The sequence below is a fragment of the Euleptes europaea genome, chromosome 7 (assembly GCF_029931775.1).
Source record: "Euleptes europaea isolate rEulEur1 chromosome 7, rEulEur1.hap1, whole genome shotgun sequence".
Classification (NCBI taxonomy): Eukaryota; Metazoa; Chordata; class Lepidosauria; order Squamata; family Sphaerodactylidae; genus Euleptes; species Euleptes europaea.
Window position 1 is genome coordinate 55,352,426 of NC_079318.1, and position 13,780 is coordinate 55,366,205.

Here is a 13,780-nt window from a genome sequence, read left to right on the forward strand (position 1 = left end):
ATAGAGATCAGTTCACCTGGAGAAAAATGGCCGCTTTGGCAATTGAACTCTATGGCATTGAAGTCCCTCCCCCAAACCCCGCCGGTTGCGAAGAGGGACCTGGCAACCCTATGGATTGGGGACACCATTACTGCTTGCTTTCAAAGCATTACCTTGCTGGATATTTTTTCTGGTACCTTCCTTGTATAAAAAAACCAATCAATCTTTAGTGAATGTAAGAGTAAGCTTGTATTTGCATGTTTGCTTTAGTTTAACATTTTATATTAAGCCAGGTTGCTCTTTCAGAGCTGACAGCTTGTGTATCTTTAAAGCTCTTTAACCAGTCAAAACTGGATTTTAAGTAAAAGTCCTTTTTTAAAAGCTTACATTTCTATCCATGCTTATTTTATCTAAACCACTACTTTTGTTGTCTGGTTTTATTCTATTTATCGTGTCAGTACTAGTATTTTCATCACTTGTGTTTATATTAATAATGTCATGCATTTCTCCTTCCAGGCACAAAGATGTCATTGTCAGCCAAGGTAACTGGAAACACTTGTTTTTAAATAGAACTTTAATGCTGGGCTAGACAGTTACTCTTTCTAAATGTATTTTTGAAGCATGTTTAGGTGGCTAATTTATGCTAGGTAGTAAACCGGTTTTGTATTTAATATGATATTTGGTGTGATTAAAATATATGGTGTCTAGTGGGCTTGTTTTCACTGATTTCAGTGACAAAGAGCATCAGTTAGTGAGAGGCCTGGAAACTCTTCACACATAACACTTTATAACTCTAAGGACTTCCATATTCAATTTTATGGAAGAAGCAGTTCTGCATGCACATTTTTTTGGTTGGGTTTGGATCTTTATTTAAAGCATTGTCCACATGCTCTCCTCAGAGAACGTATCAGGGTATGGATCAGGGCAACTGACTGGAATCCAAAGTGTCCTGAAATCTGTTGAGTTTTTATCATGAATACCAATGTACAAGATTCTGCCCATCATGTGTTTTATGTCTTTCATAAAATACATTGTTTCTTATTTTCATGTGAAGTGCTAGGGTTGTTTCCCATATGCATATTTACTTTTTCAAAATACTAGACCGGACTTGGAATGTTAGTCTTCGCCCAGGACAGGAAACACCTGTAAGTTGTTTTATTTCTGTCCCATAACTAGCAAAAATGTCAACCCGAGAAAAGAACAGCCAAGGTAAGGATTAACCTATACTAGCTGGTTGCTTTCTAGTTAAAAGCTCTTTTTGATCTTTTATTTGGCTTTTTGCTACTTCAGAAGTCATAGTTTCAGCTTTTTCAATTTCTGCTAAAAATTTATTCTTGTGTTCAACCTCAATACATGGTTGGAATTGGGAAGTGTGGCAGCCCTCCTCCCAAAAAGTTAATGTTAATTAGTATGCATCTAATTTTCCATTTTTTGAGAATGGACCTGACATGTACCTGAGTGAAATATTACTCAGACTGTTACCTCTAATGGTATTTTGAAATGCCAACTAAAAGATCCTCTTGTCCTCAGTATTCTGGGTTACCAATCATGTGTTGTAATGGAATAACAGAAACCAAAGGTGTTAAAAAATAACCTCGTATTATGATACATCAAAAAGAAGAGATAAGTTTCTTTCTGTAAGTAAATCCTGGCTGTCTGGCTGTGGCTGCTGCTGTTTTGTTGAGAGAGACAAAGAATGCCAAGTAATCACAGAACGTTTGTATGCTTATTGTCAGCTGAGGAAATTATTGAGAATTACTGGCTTTGATCTGCAAATTATTCTGAAGCATGAAGCTTGAAATTGGAGCATGTTGGCTCAAGTGCATGGCAATATATATATAGTTTAGTTCTTGCATTTTTAAAACAATCCTGTTTTCGTTGCGTATTCATAAATCTACTTTAGGAAATTTCCCCTGTAACTGTTTGGCTCGGATCAGTAGCTTTCTGCTTTGCAAGCATCTTCTGGTGGCGCACCTTATTTGTTCCTGCACTCCTCTTATGGCATTTTGTTGTCCAGATTATTGCAACATATATGCAATCTCATGGAGCAATGAATAAAATTAGATGGACTTCTAGTGTCTTCCATCTCTCTGGTTCATTATTGGTTTTGCTGTAGGGTTGCCAGTGTCAAGGAAGGGTGTGGAGATGTCCTGGAATTACAGCTGATTTTCAGACTCTAGAGATCAGTTCCCCTGGAGAAAATGGCTGCTTTGGAGGGTGGACTCTGGCATCATAACCTGCCCTCCCCCAGCTCCACCCTCATACCTCCAAGAATTTCCCATCTCAGAACTGGTGGCCCTATTGTGGTCCCAAGTGAAACTGTCTTTTTTCAATTGAACAAATAGTAAATTCAAAGTGGGACTAATATGAATTAGGTTTGATAAGAAGCTGCTGATGGCGCTCTTGCTGATGGCTGTTTTGCTCTTAACGCTGCTTTGTCTTTTTTGTTTTTAATTGTATTGCTATATTTGTTGTCTGTTAGCTGCCACAACAGCAACATTCTTAAGCTAGTTAGGTTCCGAATGTTGAAATGATGTTCATACATCTCCCAATTTCGAATCAAAAGGAAACAGTGTGTTGAGATGTATTGTTGACACTTTCCTGTGATGGTGGTACCCAGAGTCCTCCTCTGTTCAGTGCCATCCAGTCCCTCAAAAATGCACACAGGAGCCAAATAAAGGCAACTCTGCACCCCTCCAAATATGAACAGTAGTTCCATTACATCTCAGAATGCAAAGCATTCAGAAAGGCTTAGTTTCTGAAAACATAATTGCATGCTCCTGTAACACAGAAACAAAAACAATAAGAGAAACCTCTTCTAAACTTGACCTTCATTCCCTCCCCCCCCAAAAAAAAATTCCTGGAACACACAGGTGTAATTTATGAAGGATTTCTTTTGGTTTGCATGTTGCACAGACGTTGGTTTGGTTGGCTGTATGTTCGAGCAATGCAAAAAAAAAAAATCTTTAAGGGAAAGGTATTTTATTTTTTCGGTGTATTTATAAATCTTAAAGAATAATTTCTTGTCTTGCATAAAACCCATTATGAACTTCCTGAAATTATCTTGCTTTCCAAAAAACAACTAGAGAGGATCTCATTATAACACAACTCCACAATCATAGCAGAACGGAACTGAAGAAATCTGTTCTTTCTAGTTGTTTTGGCCTTAGCTGAGTCCAGCATACCTGAAACACTTGAGGGAGCATAGTTTTCTTCACCCTTCTTTTGGTTTCTGCTCTTGCAGCATCTTTACTAGTTACATGTGCATTTACCAAACAAACAAACAAAAAATATATATATATATGAAATCCTTGAAACTATTTACCCAGAATTAACATCAAGAACATGCCATGACTTTTAGAATCTGTTCTGATGGTTTAATAAATTTTCTGCCATGTTTGGCTTTACATCAAGGATATTACCCTATTCCAGCATCTATTTTAAGGACTTTTCTTTTAACTTGACTGCATGTGAAATATGGCCTTCATGCTTCACTGCCAGGAACAGCAGGTCTCTGCATGCTGCTTCCTTTCACAATAAGGGTGGTAAATGGATACAGGATTATCTGTTTGAGTACCTGATAGGAATTCATGCAGTTACTAGGCCCACTCCCATCCTTAAGGCTGATTCTGTCTTTGTATGGCATTCATACTGTTATGTGTGCATAGGGGATTCCCCCTCCCCTTGACAAACGAAGAAATTGATAGAAGAAGCGGTTTTTCTGACATTTAGAATGTTTGTGGCAATTGGTCTGAAAATGTAATGCGGCTCCAACAATTGAAACCATATTCCTGGTTCTTACATTGTACCTCTGTAGTTCTGTTTTGTTTGCTTTTAAGATCATATAGAATAGCAGCTGGAGAATGACTCTGGTGGCCATCTGTATCCAAACAGACAAATTCACATCTCAGACTGTGCACCTTACTTCCCCAAAGTGAATCTGCCAAGTTAATGAACACATGAAGCTTATACTGAATCAGACCCTTGGTCCATCAAAGTCAGTATTGTCTACTCAGACCAGCAGCGGCTCTCGAGGGTCTTGGGCATAGGGTCTTTCACATCACCCACTTGCCTAGTCCCTTTAACTGGAGATGCCGGGGATTGAACTTGGGATCTTCTGCATGCCAAGCAGATTCTCTACCACTGAGCTACGGCCCTTCCCCAATGGCACTGAGTCATGTTTCACTTAGACAGGGCCTGTAGTTGGGAGCTTCATGAAGCAGGGGCAGTCTTTTGTTTCAAAATGGAACTTTTTTATTGTTTGTTTTAATAAATAGTCTGCTTTTCTTCTGACAAGTGTCCAAAAAAGGCAGGGGAAGCATATTTGAAATAAATACGGACTATCTCATCTCGCTGTCTCCTTAAAAAAACTTTACACAGTTCGGGAGGGAACCGGTAAAATTTGGTTTGATGTTTTGGAACACAGTAATTAAACTAATATAAATTAAAAGAGAGTTGGGCTGCTGATTTCTCTTAGCTTGAATTTACAGGAATTTGACCCTGGGCAAGCATCATCTTTTATTGATATGCTGCTATTCTCTGTACACTTTCCAAAAGAGTTTTGCATTAATGTTCTCATTGCCTACGGGCGTGGATACCTAAGAAGACATTTCAATGTTAGATTTCAAAAAGAGAAGCAACGATATGTTTTTTAAGTCTCCTTTGCAGTCATAAATTTGTTTGAGTACGTTTCCAAACATTTCAATTAAATGTCTGCATAGGGAGTTCGCAAGTTTGCACAGTGTACCGGGGAGGGGGGGGACGACACACAATGCCGCTGTTATCTTCTGTCTTTATTTCGTTGGGATGAGGAAGCACAAGCGGTACTTGGGATGTTTGTGGATGCTATTTATAACCTAAACCTCCACAGGCACCACTTTGTAACCTCTCATTTGCCTCTGATGACGCCACTGAGCTCTCTTTGGAGCAGTGTATTACTCGCCTGCAACTATTTAGACATAATGTACTTTGGGAGCTAATGGCCATAATAGTAGTTCAGTCCTAGAAACATGGAATGTCGATGACCTGATCTAGCTTGAATTTTGAAAACGTAAAAATCACAATTGCATATTCACAGTGGAAAGCTTATATAAGCTATTGTCCTGCAAACTGTGCAGGTTGGATCCATACACATGTGAAACTGTTGTCTGTTTTCTGTAGACCAATTGTACGATGCTTTCAAAACTTTTTTTTCTTTTGTTGTCCATCAGTGAGCACTCTTACTATACTTCAATACCTTTTGCCTTTTTATCTCCTTTGGATTTTGTGCCGCATTTACTTATGTCTGCCTGACTGAAACACCCAAGGCAGTCAACAATCTGCAATCATAAAGTAGAACTATATTCCAAAGCTGGTGAGCCAGTCTAAACTGGCAAACAGTTACCTCTGTAACCTGGCTATCTAGGGATGGTGAAACACCCAGGTGTACCCCAGATTGTGAAAGTCACTTTTCATAGGCATCATAAATCTCTTCAAGGACAGGTTGAGACCGATTTCCTTATCACCTTTACTCCCGCCTCACAGCCCTTCCATCTTTACCTGATAATACTGCTATTTGTTTACCATTTCTTCACTCTAGAGACACTTATTATTTCCGCCATCTCCCTAGCTTTAAATGGGTAGGAGTGCTGAGAGCGGAATGTCATAACATATTGATGGCACTTTCCTCAACATAAACTCTCTTAGTAGCTTCATATAGAAGTTGAGCAGTATGGAGGACTAGATGGAAACAAAATACTGCATAATCCATTGGATATGAGATACAATAGAAGATCTTCAAGTGTGATATGTGTGTGCTTTGGTAATTTTTAGTGAGTAATTGAAATGGTATCTGACTGAGGATAACTTTGGTTTAAAGAGCATTATTTCAGTAAGAGCAATGTACACCATTAGTGCTCATATTTAGTAAACCAGCATTCCTTCCTTCTTTCCTTCCTGCTTGTGAGGGTATTTCCATTACGAACTTTAAAAACCACACCAAAAAAGCAAGACAGCTCTTAACTGTCAAACAAATCCCCCCTACGAACATTAGTGAAAAATGTTGGGAATTTTCTGTGAAATAACTGTTGCACTTAATTGGCATGTTCAGATATAGGAGCATTTTGAAACATGTCATGGGCATGCATGGATCCAGTCATTCCCTCACTGGTCTCCTGCTATAGTTATGGATTATGGAGATCTAAGTGGGATATGCAGATCACAGCATTCAGTGTAGGGAGGGTTTTTCTTGTGGTGACAAGATATCGGTACTGAACTGTTGATGTGGAAAGCTGCCTTGTGACCAAAATCCGTCTTTTCTTTGACCTGCTAAATTAAGTACAGCTCACTCCTCATGTTCACTTTTCTTATACTTAATCTTGAAGGGGACTCAAACAGGTTTTTCTTCATTTTTATTGGGTTACTTTTGATGAAATTTGAGAACCTAGCCACACAGGCCTATCCTTTGATACTGTAAAAGAGTGGGGTGACACCAAGTGGAGGGAGCATCCCATTATTAGGCTTTTCGATATGATTCAATAAAGAGGGTGTACCCCATAGAATCAATTCAGATTGCATTTTTTTAGGTTTACATTGGTGGAAGAATGATATCCGGCTCGTTAGAAGCGGGTCCAACACAAGTTGTTCCAAGCCAGATAGATAGTTAACCATTAATTACATGTACGGATTATGTACTTTCATTTTTAAAAGTCAAATCTGTTGCCCTCTTAGTTTTAAACAGAGTTTATTCTCAACAGGCACAGCCCATTATATTTCTGTTTGCAAAACAAGCTCACTCCTGGACATTTTTGTTTTGTTTTGACAGAGGGAGAATACATCAAGATGTTCATGAGAGGACGACCAATCACAATGTTTCTTCCTTCAGATGTAGACAAATATTATGAAATTAAGACAGAGCTGCCTCCTGAGAAATTAAAACTGGAGTGGGTGTATCCTTATCTCAAAACTTAGCAAAAATACTTTTTTTGTTCCTTCTGGTTTTTCTGTTTCCTCTTATGACTGTGAAGTTTACTTAATTTAATAATTACAAAGAAAAAATAGAGCTCTGAATCTAGGAAAGTATTTTTATTCATTAAATAATAGGCTACAAGTTTTCATGCAGCTACCACTCATATTTTCCTTTTGCTGTACATGGTAATTTCTACTTTGCCAAGCTGTGGGGTTTGGCCCAGTTTCTCTGTAGTTTGTTTCAGGGGTGTGTATTCCCCAAATTATTACAACAAAGTTAAAATTCCTTTAATTTGTGAATAATATGAGAGGAAATGACCTGTTCTGTCCCATCCCACCTGGGGAAAATAGCCTGTCAATATGGAGAAGAGCTGGTGTGATAAAGTGGTTTGACATGTCAAACTAAGACCAGGGAAAGCCAGGTTTAAACCCCCACTTTGCCATGAAGCTCACTGGATGATCAATCACCATCACTGTCTTTCACTCTACGCCAGGGTCCCCAACATGGTGCCTACCAACACCTTTTCTGGTTTTGAGAAAGCGGATGGGGCCAGGTAGGGCTTTTGCCCAGCAAGGCTTCTGATTGACTATTGGAGTTTTGACTGACTATGCAGATTTTTTAAAATATTTCTTTGGCAGCAGCTGCCACTAAAGCACAAAAATCTACACTGTGTTACTGCAGCAGCCATTTTGTTTCTGTGCCTACTATGCCGTGTCAGAATTCCAAATGTGCCTGCAGGTTCAAAAAGATTGGGGACCCCTACTCTAACCATCTCACTGGATTGTTGTGAGGATCAAATGGAGGTGGACTGAACCATGCATGAGCATGGACGTTCTTGGAGAAAAGCCAGAATAACATAAAAATAAATAAGTTCATATTAGGACATGTCGAGTATTTCAGTAAGACTTGCAAGAAGTACTAAAGTATCTCTGACTTTACATCATACTCAGCAAGCTGTAAAGAAGATTTCCTATGTGAATATTAAATGCACATAATAAATAAAACATGATAACATCTGGCTGGCAGCTTTAGTAATCAGAATCCTGGACAGTGTAGACTTTGGCCTGATTCAGCAAAGCAATTCTGTTCTTAATAATTTTGGTGATTGGCTTCTCAGCTTATACAAATGTATATATACAGCCTTTCCAATTTATCTTGCAGACTGCCTTGAAAGTACTTTGCCAGTGATCTGCCAGTGATCTGCCTTCATTGTGGGCTTACCAGCTGAAGAGGGGCGGGGGGAAGCAGGACAAATATAAAACAAACCAATTTCGGGCTCTTGGAGTCAAATCCTGTTTTCTTTATTTAATACAAGACAATGTAATGTACATATGGAAAGGTTCCATATAAGGCTTAAAGAGAACTGGATGCCAGTTGCATATCTTATTAGCATCTGCTTGTTTGTTATGCTGTGTATTTGATACCATATGGAATTTTAAGGTTTCTCCAACATGGCTTTAAAATACGCTAATCTTGAAATAAAAGTCCCTATATACCTTCCCCAGTCTAATCTGTTGCAGTCATAACATTGCCTAATCGCCTAATGAGATTTTAGAAGAAAGTAATTTTTCAATTGGGATTTGATCCCAGTTTATTCCTCCACAATGGAAACAACAGTAAAGGAGGCCTATGCTAATGCTACCATGGCTCGAAAACCAACTGCACCCCATGGCCTGGTGCCCTTTCTCCTTGTGCACACAAACTTTCCTCTTCCTTTCATTTTCAGAGGCAACCAACCTGGTTCTCATCATGGTTGGAAATGGTGGTTTGGGCCTAACTGCAGCCAGTGCATGTGCAGCTAAATAAATAAAGGGGAGGACTTGGCCCATCCAAGGGGTGTAGGGAGGAATGTACCAGCACACGAGGCACTCCCCGTCTTCTAACCATGGTTAAGGCTGCCCTGGGACAACTTACTTTCTATTGTGCTTGTTTCTGTTGTGCAAGCCCTAGCTGCAAAGTTACTTTTCTCCTTCAGAAGCTTAAAGATGTTTCCAGTATTCTGGATCTGCTTAGCAATATCTTGCCGCCTTGCGAGGAGCTTTTGGAATTTTCACACACTTCTTTTAAAAGGCCAAATGGAACCGATACACTTCCTCTCAGGAATGCAGCAATGGGAAGGCCTGCTGTCTAATGCAATTCAGTGGCTGCGAAATAGGTTAAGGTAGTGCTGTGCCTTCTATTATTACCTAATGAAAACTTCATATTTTGAGTTTACAAACTGACACTTCTTTTATACTTCATCCTTCGGTGTAGTCTCCAGATGCTTGCTTATAGTCATGGATGCACTCCTTGCAGTGCATTTGTTTCCTTTGCTTTCACACATGCAATGTGCAACTAAAAGGAGAAGAAAAAGAAAATAGGTCTTTAGAGTTCGGAAATCTGGTGCACAGCGCTTAGAGTCAGAAGCAACTTAAGGGAGATGTTTTTACCTTCACAGTATGAACGTCGCAAAATTAAATTTAAAATCCTTGACCTTTTTGCTTAAAAAAAGATACGGTTATCGTGGAAGGGACTGTCGAGCCAATGTTTACCTCCTGCCTACTGGAGAAATAGTCTATTTCATTGCATCTATTGTAGTATTGTTCAACTATGAAGAGCGGACTCAGCGGCACTACTTGGGACATACAGATTGCGTTAAATGGTTAGTCTCTGCTTCCATAATGCCAGTTTGCATGTAATTTGTTTGAGATATGATTTTGTACTGAATGCTCACAAATTACGGTAACACACAGCAAATGTTAATGAAGACAGTTGTGAATCTGGAGTAAAACAACATGTCTGTGGGTGGGGGTGTGAAGAGAAGAATTGCTTCATATGGGTATCCAGAATCACCATCTTGAAAGCTTCTCCACTTCATAGTGGTAATCTGCTATTATCTTAGGAAGAATTCAAGCTGTTTGCTGCTGCAAATTAGTTACTTTGCTGATACTGGCAGGACTGAGGCATCACATATGTGCATGTCCTTCTTCTCAGCATGGTGTGGGGGGACCCCTGTGAGACCAAATGTGTGTATATAGTAGGTTTGTTTATTTATTTATTTATTACATTTCTACCCCACTCTCCCCAACCCGAAAGTCTGGCTCAGAGTGGCTGTACATCTCCTTCCAATTCTAGCTGGAGGATCTGGGCAATTAGTCCTCCACTTTAAAAAATCCTGAGAAGTAGAAGTCAGTCTGTTCCAGTACTTTTAGTCAGTCTGGATAGCACTAAGTATAGGCAAGCACAGGTTAGACATATAAAGATTGCAGTGAGTAATATCTCAAAGTGAATACAGCTGGAAGATACACAAATACATGATTTCTTCAACATTTAGAAGAAACCTTTAATTATTATTTTTAAAAGGATTATATTTTTATAATATTTATTTAAATATTACATAGACTTGAAACATAGGAAGCAAATTTTGTAAATACAGCTACAGCTTATTTTATATAAAGTAACTTTGGTACTTTCAAATACATTAAATCTGTCTGATGATGTTTTATTAGTAAATGAATATCGTCTTTGTACAAAGAAACTTGCGTTGTTTACTACCTTTTACTTTTGTCAACAGCGTTAGATGTGATTATTTACCCAAATAGATTTTCTTATTATTATTGAAGAGACTTAATAATAACAGATCTTCAATATTTTTCATGCACGGTTGTTCACTAAGGTCTGTTTAAGAGACTGATTCTCTGAATAGCTGTTGGTTTGGGTTTTTTTTAGATATGTAAAATCTTTAGGTAATTGATGTGGCTGTTTGCAGCTGAAACATGCAGGCTATGCAGAACCATGCAAATTCTCTGCTTCATCACAAAACAGATGCAGGGTATGCCAGATACAATACTGCACACAAGAGAATTAGCCTGCTACAATCCCAACAGAGATGTATCATTATCTATGATCCTCCTTTCTCCATTTTGAAATGGGCAGTTTTGGTGAAGAACATTTCTACTAGCAAGCTATTATCATGAGTATAATCAATGTTTTGGCATTATTTCTTTAGTCTTGCTGTTCATCCCGACAAAATTAGGATCGCTACTGGACAGCTGGCAGGAGTGGATAAAGATGGAAGAGTAAGTTGAGTGTCTCAATTGTTTGTTGTTGTGTCTGAAAATCAGGAAGAATTGACAAATGGCCCTTTCCCTGTGCCTAATTCAAAGAGCACGAGTTCATGCATACCATTATCTTGAGGTATATGTTGCGTATTTCCCACAGACATCTGTAGAGGGCCATGGGTCTTGAATGTTTATTTTAGGCAGGTTCCCCCCCCCCAAGAAAAAGTGACTCTAAGTAGAACTGTAGCCACCCATGTGCTTTTACACTTCGAAGAAAAGGAAATGTGACCTTGTTCTCCAGTCTAAGCAAGGCCTAGAGGCTTTGGCAAACAACACTGCAGATGCACTGTAGTCAGAGTGCTTATAAATATGCCTGTGAGTAGCCGTGAAAACTGGGCTAGCCTTGGCAGTTAAATCACCGTGTCATCTCTGCTAAGTTGATATGGATGGTAAGCCTTAACGGTGGCATTTGGTAGTGACACTGCTTGCCAGGATCACATTTGATTAATTCACCGTGTGTAGTGTAAGGTTGTCTTTGCCTGTTCAAAATTGACGTAACCTTTGCTGACATAGCTGTTGCGTCCATTGTCCTTGCAATTAACTTTGTATGTGACCTTGGTTTTCTTTTATTAAGTTTATGCTGTGCTATTTGAAATTAAGCTGGTTTTAGCCTGGATATAGTTCCAGTGGAATCATGCCATGGAGGGGCAACATCAGTGGTTTGCAAAAAAAAAATTCCTTCAGGGGAGCCCTTTTCAGAAAAAATTATGTGCCGAGAAGCCCCGGTATGTCTGCCAGGAATGACAGCAGTCTAGTATTCCCCCTCTGCAGAAAGATGATGGGTAGTGCCAGAGGTGGGCAACCCATCTGTTTATGAGAGACTTTCTACTATTACTGATATTTTCATTGTGGTGCCCCTACCAAATATTCAGTGAGCCACACAGTTCTCAGGAATGCAGTTTGGCAGTATTTCTCTGCACCAAGCCAGAAATAGAACTATATTAAAGGAGATTCTTACACCAATGCTCTGATTCAGTCCTGGTCAAAATCATCCTTCTTTTCACTTAAAATACATTATGTCCCATTTTATAACCCCCAAAGTTAAAACAACTTGCAGGAGGGAAAATCGTCAGAATGAAACCACTTTAAAGATACATGACCATGGTTTGTCATCAAGGCAGGAGTCTTAGAAAGCCCAGGTGTCTTAGAAAGCCCCATGTTCGCCTTCTTTCCTTCTGCTTTGGTGGCAAACCCATAATTTGTTGTTGTGTAAAACTCAAACTTTCTTTCCTTCCCTCTAAACAAGTTAGGCATCCTGGGTTGGTAAAGAAAACAAACCACACTTCGTACTTTGGATGAAACTAAATGTGGTGTTCCTGAAAAAAAGATTTATTCTGGCCACATACACTGGAGAAGGGAAGATGAGGCTCAGGTCTGAAGATGTGGAAAGCTTATTCCTGTAATGACAGCCTTTCTCGTTACATGTGAATTGTGCCAGTAGTGTGTCCCAACATTATCAGGCATAGTCTCCTGCCCTTGTTCCTCATCTGAGAGCCAGCGTGGTGTAGTGGTTAAGAGCGGTGGACTCTATAATCTGGTGAACCGGGTTAGTTTCCCCACTCCTACACATGAAGCCAGCTGGGTGACCTAGGTACAGCTCTCTTCGAGCTCTGTCAGTCTCACCTACCTCACAAGGTGTCTGTTGTGGGGAGAGGAAGGGAAGGAGACTGTAAGCCAGTTTGATTCTTCTTAAAAGGTAGAGAAAATCGGCATATAAAACCAACTCCTCCTCCTCCTCCTTTTTTTTTCTTCCACGGTGTGATACCCTTTGTGAACCAATTAAAAGGAAAGCATACATAAAACACAAAAACAACAATTAAAACATATGGAACGAGAGAGGGATCTTTGAGGGAACATCAGCAGTCTGGGGCAAGGGAGCAGGGCTCAAGTTGTTAGATTGCCTTTATTGTTCTTTACTTCAGTTCAGTCAATATTTTATGTGACCAAAATAAACTGGAATGAATTCTGCACATGGCACTTCTTGTTCTTCTGTAACTTTTTTATATCCAATTGCTTTTACTTAGCTTCTACATCCCCATGTAAGAGTTTGGGATTCGGTGAGCCTGATGACCCTGCAAGTTATTGGCCTCGGGACTTTTGAGCGTGGAGTCGGGTGTCTGGATTTCTCAAAGGCAGTAAGCAGCAATTTCTTTAAAAACAAATCATGAACTTTAAGGCTGAAACAAACACCTCTAAGTCTTTATGTTATTTTGGTGATTTAAACAACAAAATCTTGGTATTGTGTAGAACATTTGTAGGTGATGCCAATGTAAGTAGCTGTGATGGTCCACAAGATTGGTTATGGCCAGGTGTTTTTGCAGCAGCATCCAGTGGTCTATTTCTTACACTGCATACGGAGCGTTGCGTCCAAGTGCTTGGAGCCCGGCTGCTGTTAGGATTTCTCACCACTATTAGTGAACGTTGCAGCAGATCAATGACAACTTTGATGAAACAGAACTCTGCCCTATCTGTCTCTGGTGGCTGTTTGCCACACAACCTTCTGATGCAGGCATAGAATCCTGGCTCAAAACTTGGCATAACGCAACACTGCAGCACAGCAGCGTAGGAATTGCAACAATCCTTTCTAAATACACCGGCCCTTGTGCAAGCAAGAGAGCAGGAAAAGGGCATGTTTATAACCAGTTCCTCATTCCGCAGTGTTCCTGCTTTCCTGACTTTTTGCCTTTTGGAAGTGGGTGGGTGCACTGGAGAGTGAAACAAGAAGGAAGAGGGAGCAAAGTTTCACTCTGCTCAA

General features: G+C 39.6%; 1 protein-coding gene across 4 annotated transcripts in view; it reads left to right on the plus strand.

The window, feature by feature from the left end:
• Positions 1-13,780, plus strand: part of EML4 (EMAP like 4) — a 94,596-nt gene that overhangs the window by 45,789 nt on the left and 35,027 nt on the right. For 2 of the 4 annotated variants that reach the window (XM_056852568.1, XM_056852570.1), the window contains 6 exons: positions 496-521; positions 1,156-1,188; positions 6,782-6,905; positions 9,417-9,566; positions 10,914-10,983; positions 13,050-13,160. In XM_056852568.1, coding sequence (XP_056708546.1) covers positions 496-521; positions 1,156-1,188; positions 6,782-6,905; positions 9,417-9,566; positions 10,914-10,983; positions 13,050-13,160 — 514 coding nt within the window. The remainder of the gene's footprint in view (positions 1-495; positions 522-1,155; positions 1,189-6,781; positions 6,906-9,416; positions 9,567-10,913; positions 10,984-13,049; positions 13,161-13,780) is intronic. The other 2 variants (XM_056852569.1, XM_056852571.1) reach the window with 1 other exon arrangement.